Raw genomic sequence first — 21,278 nt, 5'->3', positions numbered from 1 at the left:
GGAGCATCTCAAAGCCTGGGAGGGGGCAGCAACTGTCTGGGCACTTTGTCTTAGTCTGCACATTCAGAACTGAAATTTTGAAAACCTGGACCTAATATACTAGAGTATTAAATTGTTTTGTTGTTTGCCGTGTCATATCTATTCTCATTAAGCTAATCTGTCTAGATATGTACATGTTTGGGGGTTTTTTAAGTTGGTTTAGGGATCAGATAGAAAAAAAGTAGCCTGTTTTGTATTAAATCTTAGGTCTGGTATGTTAAGGATAGTATGGCATATTATTCTTTCAAAAATGCAAGAAAATGGAGTTCAGAAAAGTGTGCTTTTTGTTTGCCGAAGACCAGATGATACTTTAAAGTGCGTACTAATGAGGCTGGGGGAGACGATTGCAGCATATAGTGACCCTGCCTGACTTCAGTGGGAATTCTGCACAGGCTCAAACTAAGTTTGGGTATTATCCACTCATTAGTCTTTCAGTAAGCGTAATTTTTGTTCTGTGCAGTATCACTGTGTTCAGTAGCTATCATTGGCAGAGCACGTTTATTTTTAGAAGTACAAGTTCATTGCTTTTTTTTTTTTCCTATTCTAGTTTTGTGTCTGTTTTATATGGGTTTTTTATTCTTTCTCTTGTATTTCTTTCCATGAATGAATTCTCCATTTTTACTACGTTTTTGCTTACTATTTTTTTCACTTAATGGGAGAGTTCACTTGCTTTAGAAGTATCCAACTCATTGTGTTGTGGTTTGGTTTGCTTGGGGTTTTTTGTGTGTGTGTTTTTGTTTGTTTGTTTTTACAGCAGCTTGGGCTGTAATACCCAAAGACAGGCCTTTAACACTGAAATGAGACACAACTGTTAAGGCAGTTTCTTTTCCCTGTGGTTTTTTTCAGTAAGATAAGGCAATCTGTTCCATGACACAACTCAGGAAAACAAAATTATTTGGAGATGGATGATGTACATTTGAATCATGGAAAAACAGCTCTAATGACATATAGTATCTCAAAAGAGAGGCTGAAAAGCTAGCACCTAATTCTTGTTATTTGGCAACAGCAGGAGATTTAAATAGCCCAACTATTGGTGTGAGTTTGGTGTGATCTGGGCACCACTTTAATGCTTTTTAGAGAAAAAAAAAAAGTAAAGAACCAACTGTAAAATGAATGGACTTTGACTGTGTTACGGTAGCTCTTAGAACAGCAAATAGTAAATTCAGTATTTAAAAAATGGTTCTGACCTGTTGGTAATGACATGTTAGGAGCATCTGTTGGTTTTGGCTGCTGGGGGAGTGGGTTGAGGACAGGGAATTTCCAGCGGTGTGTGACGGGAGCTCCCTGCTCCGCTCTCTTTTCTCCCCGGTCCAGACGCAGACTTGGGGCGCTGTCTCGCAGCAGATGGGCTCTATCTTTATACAACCAATTCAGTGGGCAGGGGAATAAGCAAATTAGGATCGGGATTACACGGTACTTTGCGGTAAGTGACAGCTGAATATTTGCTGTTCTGCAGATCTGCTTTAAAAAAAAATAAGTTATTGTTTTGGTAAATGTGTCTGGGATATTAGCTGAAACAAGACTAAAGCATGTTATTTATTTCCACTACTTGTCATCTGAAATTCTTCTTGAGTGTGTTTTCTCTAGAATTGTAAAATAATTTAGTTTGAAAGGGACCTCTGGAGGCCATTTAGTCCACCCTCCTGCAAAGTATAGTAACAGAATAGCCAGTATCTTAGACTTGATTTTTATGTGTAGTAAGTTGGTTTATTCTTTGCCGAGAGGGATATACTACAGACTAGTTTTGTGACCTTTTTTATTTATAGCTGTATAATTGCTGAATTTGTAAGTATTTGTTTTCTAATTATGTCATTCATTACAGAAATGATTAGTGCAGAAGTGACTCACAGCACCTTCTTGCTTCTTTATTGCTTATAATAGTAATTGCTGCCTTGAATTTAAGTTTAGTCAACATTCAAGAGTGTGGTTGTGAGTTGTTCTTAGAAAAACACAAAAATAGCACAGGGTTTTAATGTACTGCTTTTTTGCCAGAGGTTTTGTGTACTGCCGGAACGAGGAGCTGGAGCCGGGCTGGGTTGCTTTTGGCAACGGCAAACTTCTCCATCGGCCCGTCTCTTTTGATAATAAGCCACACTCCCTTTTCCAGGTTGTGGATCAGCATACCCTTCAGGTAAAGGAATGAGTCATTGCAGACTTACAGTAGGGTTAGAAAATGTTCTTAGTTAATCACAGTCATTTCCAGCTTTGTGTGTGTGTATATATATATATGCATATGCAGACTTACAGTGTACTGTATTATGATAGTATTGTCAGAGATAGAATGTTGTGTGATGAGATTATAAAACGATCAAACAATAGAAAAATAGAGCTAGACTTAAACTGAAAAATAATCTTCCCGAACAGCTTATTTTTTCTGCTGTAACAAAATTCACGTACTATTTCTGATCAAGTTGTTTTTTGTAGCTAAACAACTGTCAACCTTTGCGAAAATGGATAGTTTGTTTAGTTTGGGTTTGTTTCTGCCATGGTTTTCAGGATGGATTTGCACATTTATTTCCAGTGTGTTTCCTGAAACTGAGGATGCTTGGATTCCCCTCTTCTTCCAAAGTTTCAAGTAGTGTTGCAGGAAGTAAATAACTCTTTAGCATGAATATTTTCCTTATGGTACTATAGGTATGATCTCAGTTGTTAGAGAGGAGGTGATCCTTTTATTTTTAGAAATGTTAAAAGTTTAGATATACAAGCTGTTTTGTACACAGTAGATCCATTTGGCAAACATTACAGAATAGTTCTTCATAACAAATAAATGTAACAGTACTGTTATGTCCACTAATAAGCCTCTTACAGACTAACGGGACTTGATCTTAAATTATTTCTTTATTTTTGAGTACATTGCTAATACTCATAAGAACAGACTTCAAAATAACTGTTAAGATGCTCTCCTTCTCATAGGTTTGTCAAATAATCCCAATGCCAGTAAATCACTTCCCAGTTGGCAGCACCATGACTACCGTGCATCTTTCTTCAGATGGTACCTATTTCTACTGGATTTGGTCTCCTGCAAGCCTCAATGAAAAAACCCCCAAAGGCCACTCTGTCTTTATGGATGTTTTTGAACTTATAGTAAGCAAATTATGTGTTTTCTATGAATCTGGAGTTGGTAGGATGACTACTGCTTAATTAAATAGCAGCATTTTCAAATTAACGTATTAAGTTTGAATATTGATATGTGTAATCTGAATGGATGTTTGTAACATGTTTATGAAATCACTTTAAAAGAACAAAAGGTGTATTATTTACTTCTGTCTTCTGAGGACATACGATTATCATACTCGGGCAGTATGAATTGTAATGCAAAATGTATTTTATTGTAATTAGCAATTAAGTTTTATGCTGGACAGTAATTCAATATATTAGGGTTTAAAGCATTGTCTACTGTGGATCTGCTTCATTGTGTTAAAAGCCAATCAGGTCCCACAAATTAAATACAATTGTTTTGTCTACACTGCATTTTATAGCCTAAAAGGATGCTGGGACAGGAATTAGCAGGGCTCATTTGGAGAGCTTTAAACTAGACTCGAAGGGGGATGGGGTTGTAGCTGGGCTTGCGTCAGTAGGGCATCACTCTAGAGTTCATGAAGGCTGGGAGGCCTCCCGTACCCCTGGGGTGAAATCGGTGTGCTTGGCTCGCTCTCTGAAATGCCTGTACCAGTGTGTGCAGCATGGGGATTAAGCAGGAGTTAGAAACCTGTGTTAGGGCAGGAGATTATGACCTAGTGGCAATTACGGAGACGTGGTGGGACAGCACACGTGACTGGAATGTGGTCATGGATGGCTGTGTCCTTGTCAGGAAAGACAGGCCAGCCAGGCGTGGTGGTGGAGTTGCTCTTTATGGGAGAGAGCAACTACAACATATTGAGTATTGTCCAGGCACGGATGAGGAGCGAGTTGAGAGTCTATGGGTGAAAGTTAAGGGCCAGGCTGGCAAGGGTGATGCTATTGTGCGTGTCTACTATAGGCCACCAGATCAGGGTGAGGAAGTTGATGAGACCTTCTACAGACAGCTGAGAGCAGCCTCACAATCACAGGCCCTGGTCGTGGTGGGGGATGTTAACTTCCCTGGTGTTTGTTGGAAGGACTACTCGGCTGGCCAGCCACAGTCCAGGAGGTTCCTCCAGTGCCTTGACGATAACTTTCTGATGCAAAGGGTGGAGGAGTCGACTAGAAGAGGTGCACTGCTGGACCTCATCCTCACTGACAAGGAGGGTCTGGTTGAAGCGGTAAAGGTTGAGGGCTGCCTTGGTTGCAGCGGCCATGAGATGGTGGAGTTCAGGATCTCATGTGGCAGGAGCAGGATAGCAAGCAGAGTTGCAACCCTGGATTTCAGCAGGGCAAACTTTGGCCTTTTCAGGCAATTGCTAGGGGGAATCCCATGGGCAGGGCTGCTTGAAGGTAAAGGGGCCCCAAGATAGTTGGTCAGTGTTCAGGGACTGTTTCTACTGGGCACAAGATCAGAGCATCCCGACACGTAGGAAGTCAAGGAATGGAGCCAGGAGATACAGCCCTCTAGTATTGATAACTGCAATTGTATGAGGATTTAGCTTTGGAGTACATTGGGCGCAATGTCTGTGTATCTGCTCAGCAACTGCTGCACAACAGCTGCACTTGGTGGGATGGTGGAGCTGCAAGCGCGAGGCTGTAGTAGCACAGCTTTTGACTGGCAAGTGATTTAAAGGCGTCTTTTTACAAAACTTGCCAGTGAAACATCATTAAGAATACAGGGAGGTTAAACACTTTTTAGACTTCCATAAGTAAACTTGAGATTATGGCAAGCAGTTCGGGTTTTGAGGACAGACAAAGTAGAAGATAACTGCACTGAACCACAGAGTCACAAAGAAAACAAATACTCATCTGTCTAGCTTTTATAATACTTTTTTTTGGTAAGAAATTCTGCCAGCAGGGTTTAAGTTTAGGTTTGTACCCCTGCTTGATGTATTGTATTGTTCAATTTTACTGTTCAGTGAAGGTTAATCTGTCTGCTATGGATTTCAACATCTAAAAGTATGTTTCTTCTCCATTTTAATAGGTTGAAAATGGCATATGTATAGCAAATCCTCTACAGGAACGAATTATATTAATGCGAAAAGAGGGTGAATCTGCAAAGAGCATAAACGAGATGCTGCTGAGTAGGCTGTCCAGGTACAGAGCCTCCCCGTCAGCAACGCTGGCCGCTCTCACTGGCTCCACAATCTCCAATACTCTCAAAGAGGACCAAGCAGGTCAGAAGAGGTTTTACTGACAGTAATTTTTCATGGTTTGTTTCTTAATACATGAAGTATCGATTCTAGTAATTACTAACCTCGTAGGACATGTAAAAAAAAAAAAAAGAGTTGCGTTTTTTTCCAAAATAAGTGTTTGAAATATATGTGCAGTATTTGCTTAATACTTGACTTACAAGTTCCTTTGCTAAATTAGGCATTGATTGTGAGAAAAGTTTAAGAACAAAGAATGGGAAGAATACTTGTAGCACCTTTTTTCCGTATGTATTCCATTATAGAACTGGTTTATGCCACGTTTGATCCAACTGATAATTGCATTCTCTGCTGGCCATTCAACTGGGCTTCTAATTGTTATGTAGAAATGGTCAGCTGCTTAGAAAATGAAACTATTGTTTTACAAGGAAATGGAATGTTATAAATTGGAAGTCATTTTGCTTTTTTTGAGGTAATTTGCACAATGTTTGGGTGTTCTTTTATGGGCTTGCTGAAACTACCCAAGTTAATTAGGGAATCTTGAAAGACCAGCATTGGTGGCTTTCAGGCTGATCTGAAGCTTTATACCTATAATTGTCTTAAGATTGTATTCATTTTATCCTGAATTACTTCTTCCTTCATATGTACCTGAGTTTTCTGTCTTCAATTTTAAACAATTATAGGTATTTCCATACAAATAAATTGTACAGTAGATAGATGTGCTTACAGGGACACTGGCAGAGTTAGCTCAAAGAGCTATTTTAAATGCTAGGTTTTGCCAGTTAACAACTAGAGTGCTACAGAAGAAGAAGAATAAGTGGTTATTCTTGGATAATTCTTCAGTCAGTGCTCAGGAAAGTGTTGATCAGCTGTGGCAGGAGCTGGATCATCATGACTGTATACGTTTCCTGTGGAGCAGGAGGACTTAAAATAGTAAATGCGTAGTGAATCTCAAATGATCTCTCTATGTTAAAAGATTATTTGGCTCTAAGATACTGCTTTCAATATATTTATCACTAGAGAGTTCTTAACACCATTTTAGGCTACTGATTTTTCTGATTTGGAAACTAGAGATTGCTGGGTTTATTTATTTATTTTTTTAATTTGGTTAAATAACCTGTGAAACTGTTTGTATCCTTCTGGGGATTGATGCTGAATGTCTGTGTTGATGAAGCCACCCCTATATACAACTCCTTAAGGCAACTTCTAAATGTAGCTTAAATTAATTTCCATATTGGTTTATTGGAAGCCTTATGTAGAAATCTGCCTTTTTTGCTGCCTGCTGTTATGAGTTTTTAATGCATGTTTGTGTTCTGTGTTGCTGTTCAATATTTCAGCTGCAAACACCAGCTGTGGGCTCCCCCTGAAGATGTTGAGGAAAACCCCAATATACACGTGTGGGACGTACCTGGTGATGTTGGTCCCACCCCCGGGGGGATCCGGCAGTTCAGCCACACGCTCGCTCTTTGGAGGAACAAGTGCTTTGTCATCTCTAAAAAGTAAGTTGGATACGTCCATGGCAGATTTGAAGTCCTGGGTTTTCTGAAGTACAACAAACTTATCAGGAATTGATGGGAGACTTTTTTTCTATGTAGTTCTTGCTTCGAGCTTGGTGTTCAACATTTCGGATGGGCAATTCACCAGCCGAGCAGATCTCATTGATGCTGCAGGAAGTTCACTTGGCCGTGGTGCTCTAGTTCCAGGACTTGGTAAGGAGCAGATCTCTTTCCTGGGAATATTTCTGAACTAGGCATATCCAGCCCTTAGATTCTAAATAATTTGATTTGCAATAAGCAACTCTGCAGTTGATAGGGTTTTGTGTTTATGGTGAAATTTTGTACTTTTAGTTTATGCACTGTGGCAGCATGTGATAAGTTTGTGGAGGAATGATATATGTTAGGTGCTTATAAAGAGCAGGCACTGGAGTGTTTACCTGCTATAGATGCTGTTGTACACTTACTTGAAACATCAAAAGGGATGTGCATTCACTTCATTCCTTTGTTAATAAATCTCCTTGTAATGTTTTTCATTCAAATGCGTTGTGACTAAATTTGCTGTATAAAGCAAGTACTTTGGATTTATGTCTGCTATAAAAACAATTTAGTCTGGTTTGCTAACAAACAATCTAAAATTTGATGTGCAAAATATTTTGCTTTTCTTAGGTGCCTGTTATGATACTATGAATAACATGATCTGGACGTGCTCTAATGATTATATTGATCAGTGGTGCAATCCTGGGAACCAGGCGTTCCACTGTGTCTGCCAGAGGCTGGGAGTGAGTCATGTCATTGCAGAGCCCAAAGGTAAACCTACAAGTCAGCATTTAGTACAAAGTGGACGTAAAATGTACAGTTATCGTAGAACAAAATTAAAGAAGCTTTCTATTAAATGTGGAGTTCATTCTTGAAAAGTTATTTATAAATATTGGTCATGGTTTATCTTTAAGAAAGGAAAAAGCAAGATGTTTTGAAATTTCCAGGTTCTTGCTACCTTTAGCATATTAAAAAGGTCATGTGGGTAATTCTTTTGTTTATCTTGTGGGCAGGTGTCCTGAAGTTAGAGCTGATGATATATCACATTTTAGAAGCAAATGCTGATGCTATAGCCTGTGTTTGTAGACAGCGTGTGAACTGCTTTTCTTCTAGGGGATGCAACAACCACAAATGAGGTTATCAACCAGCTACTGCACCATGTTGGTGCCATGTGTATTCACCAACTCAACCTGCTTGCAGCCAGCAACAATCTTCCCATCACAAATTTTTTGGGCAAGCAGCATCCGATTGAAGCGCATCATCTCAGCAGTATTTGTGACATTATGGAAAAAGCTATGGTGAATGGAGATACTTGCATAATACGTTGCATCCTTGTTGTCTTTCAGGTACAAGCGCCTCTTAAGTGTACTTCAAAATAAACACTAAAATAACCCCAGTTGTTTTAGAATGCAGGCAACCACTTGATTTTACTATATTTTTCTCTATTACATTCGATTTATTGGAGATTGACTTAGCAGTGGCTTTTCAGTACCTTGTACACCCGTTTCATTTAAATGTCATTGCCACATATTTACAGGTTAAAATAAAATCCAGAGAGGTTACTTCCAAAGTTGGTTTCTGACTCTGAGATTCCTAGTGACCTAGACAAATAATTGGAGAAACTGACTGCAGAAAAAGAGTTAATATGGACAGTGCTTAAGTTTTTAATATTGTTGTGTTTAATTTTTCTTAGGTGGTTTTTAAATTTTTCTTCAGCCCACAAACTGAAAGAAATAGAGATATTGTCAGAAGGTCTGGCCTGTTACTTTGGCAGTTACTGATGGCACCAAGGGATCAGATTTGCTCTGAAATTCAGAAGGAGGTTTGTCTGGCTATTAGGTAAATAGCTGTTTTGTCAAATTAAACTTAACTTAGACTATAGATTATTTGAAAGTGTTGTAACAGTTGAACATTCAATTGTATTCCACAGTTTGTTGTCAAATTAATATGATAAAATTTAGATTGACATGATAAAATTATGATGTTTTATATTTGTGGAGGAAGGGAAATACAATGTGTCTGTCATGATGTCAGTGTGAAATAACAGATAATAATTCTCATACTTTCATTTGTTGCCTTTTATTGGCTTTCTTTAGGATTTTAAAAATGCTTATTATAAATAAATTTAAGCAAAGTTTTCCTTATTTCAGTGATGGCTTAACTGACTTCCGTATTTAGCATATATAGTTTATTGGTGGTCTGGAATAGGTGAAGCTGATGCTGTTGTACCAGGGTTTCAAGTGACAATACTGAAATTCTCCTAAATAGGAGGAATACTGTGAAATCAAAGGTCCAGAAAAATCATGGGCTGGGTAGTAAGGCTGTCTTGAGAAAGTCAGGTTTATGTTTAGAAAACAGGAATGTATTTTGGTAGCAGGGTGGGCATTATGTGTCTGGATTGGAACACCAGCTCATTAAACACCGAAGCAGGATGGTCGCTTCAGCTCCACCTTGTATCAGCTCCTGCATCTTTTCAACCTGATGCTGCGTAATTCCCTTTCTCCTACTTGTCAAAATAGCAGAATGACTAAGTACAGGGAGGTGAGCAAAGTGTGGTTGTGTATCACGAAAAGGAGATAATGTAAACCTCAAGGACGAGGAATGCTGTCTCAAGGGTCCACAGTACAAATAGAATCTGCTTTCAAGTGGGAAGTGCTCCAAAGGTTGAGAACAAAATCTTCTGAAGATCAACGTGCATTTTTTGCGTGTGAATCACGACGTTCCAAATTTCAGTGGCTCTATGCAGCTCTGCGAGTAAAGGAGAATAGCGTATCTTTAGTATGATTATGTAGCGTTTTCAAGGTCTTGCTTTTGACAGAAGGACATGTATCCTCTCAGCTGGGTGGGCAGCTGCTGCTTTTTCCCTTGTTTAATCCTGTATCCTCCAATGATTTGTGGGAAGAAAAAAATATACAAAGGTGGGGATTAGATAATATCTGCTTCCTCCTGTTTTTTCACCAGGGGGTTCTGATACCGATGGAAACCTCAAATTTGGCTTGTGACACTTGGAAACTTTTCCTTGTGTTTGTACCACAAGTTGGTCAGCGTGAGCCAGGGGAGGGAAGCTGCCATCGTCTCTGCTCTTGGCGCGAAGCTGAAAAACATAGCACTTTTCTCTAAGAGTGTTATTTAAAAAGAAAAGGGGAAAAGAAAAGAAGTCCGCATAATAGTTTCAACACTTCTGACAGTCACGAAGTGCTCCTGAGTTATTGTGAGCTTCTGTCTTGGTGTAGTAATTCATGTAGGAAGGACAAAGTTCATCAGCAGTAAGAGGGAAAAGTATCTCCATGAGGGATATTTATTGCTGTGTTGGTTCTGAAATGCCAGTTCTAGAATCTTCTGCGTAGTTTAAGACAGACCTTTATAAGAGCCAGTCTTTAGGTATAAAACCATAACAGTGGTGACTTCTTGATGACAGTCTCTTGCATTTTCCATCGTTCTTATCACAAACCACAGCCCTTGCCCCATCACCAGAGTTGTTCTAGTTGTTCTCTGAGCCTTCATCCATTTCTTCTTGACATTTGTCTGCTGCTTGGAAAAATGATGGTGCTGTCGTATACATGAGTGATTAATATGGAGTTGCTCAGAGGGAAGCAAATAGCTCTTGAAGAAGCTTTGGGACCTAAACAATAAAATATAGTTGATTACAAGAGATTTCTGGAGAAAGCAGCTGTATGTTGTGTGACTAATATAAATGTTAAAATACGGAGGATGCCTTTCTGAGTTGGAAGAAGCTATTCCATAGTCATTCTAAATGTTACATCAGATATTAACTTGAGATTCTGTGACAGCATTTTTCACATATCCATTGAAATTATTTTGTTCCCTTTTAAATTTCTCAAGTAATACGTGGTTTTATTTTTTATTTAGCTCCGGTTTAAATATCCTGTATCCTGGAGAAGCAGAAATCAATAATTTATTGAAATTGGTCTTAACTGAAGGTGAGAACATTTTACTGATGTTTGAGAGAGAGGTTTTTTTAATTGAAATCAAAAAGCAGAAATATTTCTCAACCTCTGGAGGGAGAACAGTGCAGAATACTGAGCACTAGTCTGCTCTAAACCCTGTTCTAGGAAATGATGAAATGCTTCATATTCTGAATGGCTACATAGTCAAGTGTATGTTAGGTGTAGAAAAGGAAAATTTGTCTAGATCAGTCAGCTGCTTGAAATTGAAAAGAATTAACATTCTCTTTTGTCAGTATTAATATTTCTTGTCCAGATTGTATTTTAGAACACCTGCTTAGCAGTTAGTGTCACCCATGGCAGTTATACAGTAACCAGAGGTCATTTTAGACCTTAGTGAAAAGAGTAATTTGTTTGTGTTTGCCATGAAATGGAAGTCTGGACTCAGGAGCAGCTGATGCACAGAACTTTGTTACTTCATAGAAATGTGTTTATGTGTCAAAGTCTTTGGAATTTAAAACAGTGGTATGTGCAGAGTAAGATTTAATGGTCTGTAGTGTCAGCAGTTACACTGTAAAAATAGTAACTTCCAGAACGTAGCCTATATTAAGCAAGGTATCTGAGGAAATAAAAATAAATTAATTCAGCGAAATGCTTTTGCTTTCAATTTTAGGAGAGAGAAATAGTGGTCTCTCTCAACTCCGCGATGTTATCCTGACTAATTTAGCTGAACAGCTTCAGAATAACAGATTTGGAAGTGAAGATGATGATCATTATAGGTAATGCAACAGTCCCGTCCTCCTCCTCCCTGCTCATAATATGTGTTTCTGTTATTTGCTTTAGGTAAACTTGCATAAAATTCTGCTGAAATGGCTTGTTATCTTACTAGCCAGTGTGACCTGCAATACTGTCTGTGTGTCCATAGTGGGTAGGATTTTGTTGGGACAAGGGAGAGAGAGGTTGGATGTTTTAGGGGAAGCTTTGGAGACTTCTGTACACAAATTTAGGCTTATGTATACAATAAATGTGGGTAATAATTTTTAAGTAGGATATTCTGCCAGTACTCTCTATATCACTACGTTAGGTGACTTTTCAGCATTAAAACTGTCAGTCTCAGGTGATATGTTCAAGTCGGGAGGAGGTTTTTTTGGGAGCCATAGGTTCTATCAGCACAGTGCAGGAAATCACTGCTAATTTGTTGCATTGATTGTTAAACATTTCAGGCTTTGTTTTCTTTGTGTCTGAATCTCTGAAGTTGAACAGATATTTGTTTTGGTTTCACATAATTTGCGATACAGCTTGCTGAGGCTTTTGAGATGAGCTATACAAAATACACCATAATTAGACTATTAACATTTTACATCTTTCCTGCATTTTTTGAAGACTAAATGATGAGCTGTTGCACTACATTCTCAAGATTGTTGTCCGAGAATCTTGTGTCTTAATCACCAAGTGCCAAACTGTATCTAAAGATGATTTTCAAAGGCTTCTTTCAACTGTGCCTGTAAGTGAAATGAATTTTGATAAAAGTATATTTGCCTTTGGCTGCTTTTCCTCCTTAAATCCATCATCTTCACTGAGTATATAGCGGTGAAACTTCTATAACTGTGTGTCTTAACAAATACAGGAAAAAAAATGTCTTTTGTTTATGCTGTACAGGGAGAGAATAAATGATTTCTTACAGCAAAGTAAATCTTGCACTAAAGCTAAACCAGGTTTATATGTGGAATTATTTTCCAATTTGTGGTAGCTGCTTCAATTTAAAGGAAGCTTGTGTGTATCAGCCCTCAGAGCATTACAACAACTTTAAAAAGAACATACAGTTGTGTGTAATGATTTGTAGAGGCAGAACAGATTATCATTTACAGACAAAAATGAGTGCAAATCGACTTAGTTTAATGGTAAAAGTACACACAGGTGTTTTCAGTGGTGCCAGCCCCTGATCTGGCTGATGGCAAAGACAGAAAGGAGTAGAATGGAACCATCACTTTGGGAATGTGAATTAAATTTAGCTCTCTGGTGGCATTATCTTCTAAGAATTAATTCATGTTACAGTACTTAAATGTTGTTATAATGTTACGTACTTGAATAGAGTGGCCCTGCTTCTGTATAAGCTTTGCAAGTTATTTGCAACTAGGTTGTTCTCTTAGATACAAATGAAAAAGCTTGCACTAAATCAGCAAAAAATGCTTCTATTCAGGAAAAATTATTTTTTGTTTTTACTTGTCCTCTCCCCCTACTTTTTTCCTCTTTTATGTCAAAATACAAGGATTGCCTGAATCAAGCTTGATTAAAGGGTTTAGATAATGTAAAGTGTACTTATTTATGTTAAAGGCTGCATCTTCGTGCTTGCGGTATCTGATGGCTGTACAGAACCACCTCCTCAGTAACACTATTTTGATTAAACCCGATGACAATGATGACAGTGACAGCTCCTTGCAGGGAGAGACATTGAAGGTACAGGTAAACACCAAGTTTTATTCTAGAATGACTCTCTACAGTCAATGTTCCTGTGACACCCCTTATTTCTGCAGTGCATTCTACTTATTTTGTTGCTTCCTTTCTTCTCGATATAGCTAAATTACTGTAGACAGGATTTTTTCCTGTTTTCCAGCTAAAGTCTGCAGTTGTTCTGTGTTCAGTTTTCTAGGTTGGGTTCTATATTGTCAATGAGAGCAGACACTTCCCTTACTAAATATGCATATAATGAGGTTTAAAATGTATTTTAATTATTATGTGCTCATCATAAATATCATGTGCTCTCCATCATCTTTGCCAAGTCTGAGAAGTGGGAGAAGTGCCTGAGGACTGGAGGAATGCAAATGTTACTCCAGTCTTCAAAAAGGGCAAGAAGGAGGACCCGGGTAACTCTAGACAGGTCAGCCTCACCTCCATCCCTGGGAAACTGATGGAACGACTTCTCCTTGGTGTCATCTCAAGGCATATCAGGGATAAGAGGGTCATTAGGGGCAGTCAACGTGGCTTCACCAAGGGGAAGTCGTGCTTGACCAACCTCATTGACTTTTATGAGCACATAACAAGATGGATGGATGATGGCAGAGCGGTGGATGTGATCTGCCTTGACTTGAGTAAGGCATTTGACACAGTCTCCCACAGCATCCTCACAGCTAAACTGAGGGAGTGCGGTCTGGATGACCGACTGTGAACTGGCTGAAGGGAAGAAGCCAGAGAGTTGTGGTCAATGGGATGGAGTCCAGTTGAAGGCCTGTATCTAGTGCAGTGCCTCAGGGGGCAGTACTGGGGCCAGTATTATTCAATATATTCATCAATGATTTGGACGAGGGAATAGAGTGTACTATAAGCAAGTTTGCTGATGACACCAAGCTGGGAGGAGTGGCTGACACGCCAGAAGGCTGTGCTGCCATCCAGAGACCTGGACAGGCTGGAGAGTTGGGCAGGGAAAAATTTAATGAAATATAGCAAGGGCAAGTGTAGAGTCTTGAATCTGGGTAGGAACAAGCCCAGGTTCCAGTCTAAGTTGGGGAATGACCTATTAGAGAGTAGCGTAGCAGAAAGGGACCTGGGGGTCCTGGGGACAGCAGGATGACCATGAGCCAGCACTGGGTCCTTGTGGCCAGGAAGGCCAATGGCATCCTGCGGTGTATTAGAAGGGGGTGGTTAGTAGGTTGAGAGAGGTTCTCCTTCCCCTCTACTCTGCCCTTGTGAGACCACATCTGGAATATTGTCTGAATAGTCTTGAATGAACATGTAGAAGCCAGGTTTGTCCTAGCATGCAGGCTGTCTTACCATAGTAGTTTTTGTAACTAACAATTTTTCTATAGTAGTATTGACTTCTGGATTTCTGGTATTGTTTGTTAAGCTGGTTTTGTCTGCTGCTCTTTGAGACTTTGTGTGCTCTTAATCTGCTAAAGTTGAAAGTTATTTGTTCAGGCTCATTGAGTAAATGCTAAATATTGCAGTACTTCTCTTGTCTCACTATTCACCCATGTTTTCATTGTTCAGTTTCTCTCTCCACAGTGATCCTCATACCTGCTAGAACATTGTGTCACCAATGCTGTACCTTGGCTGGCTAACAGCTCTCGCCTCTGCTGGACGTGGGGATTCCTTCCCTCTAGAAACTGGATGTGCATCCTGTAAAACATGCACCTAGTTTCTCCCAGCACTTTGGGGCTTAGCATTAATCAAATTTAAGTCTTGGATGAATCTACTGCTGCAGGCCTGCCAGGTCACATTATCATTATTTTAATTTGGAAATCCATCGTTTTGTTCTGTTAACTTGTTTTTGTATTCTCTAAGAATTCAAGTATCCTATAACTCTTTTTGTACCTAGGAGCTAAAGACCAGCATTTTGTCTCTTGCTACACAAATTCTGACAGGATGTGATGAAGTCCTAGAAATGCTGCAACAAGTCACTACTGCACTAATAAACAGTGACATTTCTGATAGAGAGCAAAGGTAAGACAAGTGTATGTTAAGTTTAAAAGAGTAAACTTGCTTTCTGTGGATTATTGTACCAACACAGTTCCCATGACTTGTTCTTTATAACTTCATATGTGAGCTTCAAATGTATGTGAACCATTTCTTACTATAGTGTTTGCTTAGCCCTTGTCTTTTGAAGAATTTAGAATCAGACTCCCCATGTCAGTACTACCAGCTTGATAATAAAGAAACTTTGAACTGGTGGGTTTTTAGTCGGTTACAGTGGTATTTTTGAGCAGAGCAACTGGAAACAAATGGTATTCAGTCAGCCGGGAATATTCCTGCAAGTCGGGGCAATTTTTTATTTTAAAATTCCTAGCTATTACATCTCTAGTAGCTGGACTAGATACTTTATCCATGGCAAGTCTTGGGTGTTGTTACAATATCCTGCATTTACCATCAGGTAGCGTCACCTTGCCCTTCTCTGTCTCTCCTCTGCTTAAAAATATATGTTGGGAATGGGATGTAAACAGCAGCTGTGAACCTTTTCTCTAGTTAAACAATCACTCCCTCTCCCAGTTGTGTCTCAGGTTTCAGTTTCTATGCTTTTCTGTGCCTGCAAGATTAGTTTTGTTTATTGACAATACGCAGTTCCTTTGAGATGTTTTCAGAAGGGTTTCATGTTCAGATATATTTTTACAGATACAGATTCTTTTAAATACATTGAGCTGCATGTGCTGGCAGCCTGACATACATACTGAACAAATACATTTGTGTTTGATGTGGACTTTCATCCCATGCCCAAGGGAGCTTATGATTTTCTAAGTAATTAGTAAACTCTTGATTTACTGTCTTCTTATCTATCATTGTTTAGTAAGAATTGAAAGCAAAGACTAGACACATTGGAGAAATCATGTTTTCAAGATATTAAGTTCTTGGTTGTTGGCTTTTTTGTTTGTTTGGGTTTTTTTAAAATGCAAATGTTCTCTGCTGAATTTTAAATTGCCTACTTACGCAGTCTGTTACAAGATTAAACAGATGACTAAAATTAGAAGTGATACTCTATGAAAATAGTTGTTACTATGTAAACCTTGGCTCCTCTTACAGATTAAAAGGCCTGGAACAAATTACAAAGGCTACTATGCTTGGTCATCTGCTTCCCGTCCTGCTGACATCCCTGATGCATCCGAATTTGCAAACTCTGACCATGGCTGATGCCTTGATGCCTCAATTGGTGCAGCTGGTTCTTTACACAAGTCAGGTATGATCTTTGTGTCAGCAGTTTTCTACAACAGAAAAAAGATGTGGCATGTTCTACAGTGCTGCAGATCTTGGTCAACCTTCTGCAGTAAGTGATCCAGGATCAGAGTTCAAGAATTGTTCAACAGCTACAGGAGCTGATAATGCTGAATATTAAGTTTGACTTGGTAAAACAGCTGCTGGGTAATGCTTTGTTGTCAACAACAACATACAGTGTGATTGCTCATATATTCAATAATGAGTTCATAAAATCATGTACTGTTTGCGCATTTCTAACACTATATTTTGTGCTGCAGACTGCTCTGCTGCTTAAAACTCAGTCTCCGGTTTTCTCGGAACTGAACAGTTCCCCCAGTGGTGCATCAGAACAGAAAGGGAAGCTGTTGCCTGATGAGAGGTGATTTTCTTTACATTTGAGTCTTTTCATGGGATTAAATATCTTAGCTGTAATGTTAATTGGACCATTGCTGCAGCAATCTTTTTTAAGGCCAAGCTATAATGATTTGTGAGGCTGTCTTTGACATATATAAGCCTTTACAAAAGGCAATTAGTTCTAAATTTTTTTGGCATATGGAATTAAATGATTAATATCTTCAGGTTGTTTGCACACGATATGGTTGGCTTTGTTTTTTCCCTCAGCTCAAGCATTAGGAATTAATTCTAAATGCTTCTCTTACAATAATTTAGGCTAAGGAGAACCATCATGAGTAAATGTAAATTGTTTTGGCAGCATGAGATACAGTATTAAAACTATTGGAAAGATATTAAATGGTTTCATTTCCATAGAGAAATAAAACTATTTTAAGTCCTGCATTTAAATCCCAAGTCTCAGCTCCAAGTTACACGGTTTCTGCCTAGAAACAGAAACCCACAGCTGAATTAAATAAAAAAAATGCTTATCATAGCTATTTGCAGCGTTGCAGAATTTGTGGTATTAAACAACTTGTGATAATGTGTAATATAATGTGTGAAAACTATGAAGAATTTACTTTCAATCCTCCTTGAAATTATAAGCCTCAGTGGAACACTAGGCATATTGTTTTATGACAGTATAATCAGCTTTGGGTACTGTCCCAGGAGGGAAATTGTGTTGTTGGTTTTTTGTGCTACCAATCGTGTATTAGAATCCATATGTAGTACCATTTATATTTTGTGGTGCTACTTGGGTTGTTTACAATAATTCGGAAACTGGAAAGCACGGGGAAAGGTTCAGATTTTACGGGGTAGAGATCGGAATAGTTATTTCTAATGTACAGGGTTTGTACTATTGAAGTTCTGCATGTTCCCTCAGTACAGGTGTGCCCAACATGAGGAGTCAATACTTTGTGTCGCTATGTATCAATACTGAGAGGTGATTTGAAGTACTTTCTAGTCTGGTGTCTGAATATATAGTAGAAATCTGTGCATTTCATTTTAGGACTGATTTTTCACTCTAATTTCAGAATGCTGGAAGAGAAAGAAGAACCAGGTTTTCTTACGGGTTTGAAGATCCCTGCTCCCTGGGCTGCTGGAAAAACTGTAGAAACAGTTCATCCCGTCAGGGATAACTATAAATTTAAAGAAACTGTACATATTCCAGGAGCCCGCTGTTTATATCTTAGATTTGACAACAGATGTTCTTCACAATATGATTATGATAAGGTAAGCAAGGACCTACTCAGAAATTCTTTCTTTTATATATATTTCCATCAGCAGCACTTGCCGTTTTCATCTTTTCTGCCTTGTGTGTTTCATGGCACCATATTTCCAGTGATCAGAATAATGCAGGAGGTTTTTATGGACAGGAGCTTGTTAGTGTGCACTTTAATGTCATGGTCTCCTTACTTCAAGGCTGGAAAGTACGGGGATGCAGAGAGGCTTTAAAGTTCATTTCATGATGGCTCAGGTTGTCAAAGTTTGACTTCCTTCTCAGTTTTGCTGCTGTTCAGTTTTCCTTATTTCTCAAATTGTAATCGAGCTGCCTACTTTGTCTATCAGCACAGTCGGTTTAAACTGGGCAGAACTGGAAGGTGGCTTTTATTTTCCCTGATGATAAATGGCTTGTTTACATGGATTTACAAGTATTTTCAATTTCAAGAGCACAACTAGTAGCCCTTTGTATAATCAGAGAACTGCTTGTACTGTGTGCTAATTGTTGCCATATATTCTTTGACATAGAGCAAATCCTGTGATTCTCACTCCCATTAGTTATTTATAAATGTCTTTAATATTAATGTCACCTGTTCCTGGCTAAACTCCTCCATAAAACTTCGGGCCTTGTCGTGTTCCCACTGAAGTCACTGACAAAATATTAACTTTGATGGGAGGAGGATCACTCCATTTTTTAGTAGAGAGGCAGTATGTTCTCGTTAGCTCAGAAAGAGGACTGGAAGTTGGGATTTCTCCTGACTTCTGCTCCGAGTTCCGCTGCTGACTTGCTGTGTGATCTAAGGGGCAAGTCACTCCATTTCCTCTCTGCCTCAGTTTCCCCATCTGTAAAATGGGGATAATAATACTTGCCTACTCACCTCACAGGGCTGATGTGAGGATTTGTTAATGTTGATAAAGCGCTTTGAAAATATAAAGCGCGGTGTAAGTGCTAAGTATTATTATTATTATTAGATTTTCTTGTTTTTCTCTTACAGTCTAACAGTGTATTTTATGTTTTGAAGTTGGTGATCTATGCTGGTCCTAACACAAACAGTAGGAAGGTTGCTGAGTATGGAGGCAATACACTGGGATATGGCAGCCGTAGTGTCTTAGGAACTGGTTGGCCGAAAGACTTAGTAAAGGTACAGTATTATAATCCAACAATCTTTCACATAGAAAAATCCCCTTTGGAAACCATGTTGAGTCTGTTTGAACCCCAATAGCAATGAAGTTCAAGCTTTTAAGTGTTCGGTTATCCATGATGAGATTGCTTAAGTGGGCTCTTAAATCATTGGGGAATAACTTGAAATTCAGCTTTGTTTTATGTGTGATGCTTCTCTTTGAGCTGATCTTGTTTTGTTATGTCTTACTGGAATTCATTATCAGCATGTTTCGATCCTGGAGTCTCTAATGGCACGAGTGTTCTCATAAATATATCTTCCTAGGAGAAATTCTTGCACAATCTGAGGCTGTGCATATTTTCTTAAGGTCATAACTGCATTTTTTTTAACAGTAACCCACAAATATAACAAGCTGTAAATGTATAAAACTTACCAGCCATTTGTGTTGGGTTCTATAATTACATTGGGTACTTTTGGCAGTAAAGCAGAGACAGAAAAATCCCTCAAACTTCTTGAAATTTCAGTACTTCAAGAATTTTGTGCTACGTTCCCTCAGATTGTATGCAGTGTGTTTTTTTTCTTATGTGTTTATACTGCTGCATTGTCCCACAGGGAAACTGGGCTTGTATACATAACAAAAAGCAATTTCAAAAAGAAAAACAAGAAGTAATGAACTAGAAAGCAATTCAGACAAGCCCTCCATTGCTCACAATTACTGGAATTTCATTGATTTTTCTTTTTTTTCAGACACAGACTTTTACACTATTCTTGTAGCAAACTTTTCTATTAATGTGCTTATATTCTTCTCCTTGAAGAGCTTGTCTGTCTTCCTTCAGGAAGGGAACTGTTAATTATTGCATGGTGTCTTGCAGAAAAATGATGAAAGTGTTTTGATGAAAATCAAGGCCAAGTAATACAGGGTGACTTGATACATTCTACTTCTGATTCTACAACTCTGATCGATTTTTTTTGTTTTACTGTAATTAGCCAGCAGCAAAATTAAAATCAAATTGTCCACTGAAAGATATCCTTACAAAAAGGGAAGAAGCTCAATCAGAGTATATAATTGGAGATAAAAATAATACTTAGATAACTGTCACTAAAAGGTTTAATCCGTAAAATAAGCACCATTTATGAAAAGCCTGTTTGTTTGCCTCAATTCTTAAATGTTTCTTTTTTTTTTTGTTTTTGTTTGTTTGTTTTCCTCTCCTCCCCGTGAAAATGTGAAGGTGGAAGGAGACACAGTCACGTTCTCCTTTGAAATGCGGAGTGGCCGCGAGCACAACACTCCAGACAAAGCCATGTGGGGCTTTGCTTGCACTGTCCGAGCACAGGTACTCACACGACAGATTCCGTGGGACAGGTTTCACTTCAGTTTATCTCGTTACGCACTTCAGATCAAATCCAAATGTGCTTCAGCGCTGGAAGTTAACATCTGAAATTGAAAACAGTACCAGGTTATTTATTTTGGCAATAAGACATGATGATGATTCCAGGCTGTAAGGAAGAGAGGGGAGGGACGCTGGGGACAAACACAAGGAAACTTGAATCCTGCTGCTGGGAAACTGGGACTGGGGCCGTGAGATGGCAGATCTGCAGGCCAGAAAATGACTGAACCAAAAATAACTTTACCTTTTCTTTCTTGGTTCAGAAAAACAACATTTAAGTCTAGTTTCTGGTCTTGAGTTGTTCTTATATAGTGCTTTAAATTGTTGAAGCATTTTTTTTCAGTATACCTCTGTAAGAGACATACGGTAGATACATCTTTTACATATACAAATATAAAATCTCCCATCTTGAAATGTATTGGGGAAGGACTTGATGGTTGATTGATTAGTGCAACTTTATTGCTGTTCCTACTGCAGGAGTCTTCAGAGGATGTGTCAGGAGGTTTGCCCTTCTTAGTTGACCTGGCACTTGGCCTTTCTGTGTTAGCTTGTTCTATGCTGCGAATATTATACAATGGACCAGAAATTACCAAAGATGAAGAAACCTGTCAAGAGCTCTTGAGATCTAAACTATTACAAAGGTAACAAAAAAAAATAAATTAATCTGAGTTCCTATGTGGGTTTTTTTTCTGAGAGAAATTGATTTTTGTAGTTGTGCTCGAGGTTGTTCAGGAGTTCTGAGTTGCCTAAAACTAAGGAAATGTTCTATAGAACAGAGGTTTTCTTTAGA

The 21,278-nt window shown here is 38.7% G+C and overlaps 1 protein-coding gene across 2 annotated transcripts in view; it reads left to right on the top strand.

The window, feature by feature from the left end:
- HECTD4 (HECT domain E3 ubiquitin protein ligase 4) overlaps positions 1 to 21,278 on the top strand; it is a 68,137-nt gene that overhangs the window by 12,592 nt on the left and 34,267 nt on the right. The window contains exons 5-24 of one of the 2 annotated variants that reach the window (XM_080355515.1): positions 1,354 to 1,462; positions 2,032 to 2,170; positions 2,953 to 3,123; positions 5,087 to 5,279; positions 6,590 to 6,751; positions 6,848 to 6,961; positions 7,415 to 7,555; positions 7,898 to 8,130; positions 8,478 to 8,623; positions 10,655 to 10,725; positions 11,363 to 11,468; positions 12,073 to 12,193; positions 13,024 to 13,152; positions 15,002 to 15,126; positions 16,198 to 16,351; positions 16,647 to 16,747; positions 17,793 to 17,991; positions 19,002 to 19,121; positions 20,330 to 20,434; positions 20,966 to 21,129. In XM_080355515.1, the coding sequence (XP_080211641.1) occupies positions 1,354 to 1,462; positions 2,032 to 2,170; positions 2,953 to 3,123; positions 5,087 to 5,279; positions 6,590 to 6,751; positions 6,848 to 6,961; positions 7,415 to 7,555; positions 7,898 to 8,130; positions 8,478 to 8,623; positions 10,655 to 10,725; positions 11,363 to 11,468; positions 12,073 to 12,193; positions 13,024 to 13,152; positions 15,002 to 15,126; positions 16,198 to 16,351; positions 16,647 to 16,747; positions 17,793 to 17,991; positions 19,002 to 19,121; positions 20,330 to 20,434; positions 20,966 to 21,129 (2,803 nt within the window). Of the gene's footprint in view, positions 1 to 1,353; positions 1,463 to 2,031; positions 2,171 to 2,952; positions 3,124 to 5,086; positions 5,280 to 6,589; positions 6,752 to 6,847; positions 6,962 to 7,414; positions 7,556 to 7,897; positions 8,131 to 8,477; positions 8,624 to 10,654; positions 10,726 to 11,362; positions 11,469 to 12,072; positions 12,194 to 13,023; positions 13,153 to 15,001; positions 15,127 to 16,197; positions 16,352 to 16,646; positions 16,748 to 17,792; positions 17,992 to 19,001; positions 19,127 to 20,304; positions 20,435 to 20,965; positions 21,130 to 21,278 lie in introns of both variants that reach the window. The other variant, XM_080355514.1, reaches the window with a different exon arrangement.

This window comes from Nesoenas mayeri, assembly GCF_963082525.1.
Source record: "Nesoenas mayeri genome assembly, chromosome: 17".
NCBI classification, from domain to species: Eukaryota; Metazoa; Chordata; class Aves; order Columbiformes; family Columbidae; genus Nesoenas; species Nesoenas mayeri.
This window is presented reverse-complemented; position numbering and strand designations above follow the sequence as displayed.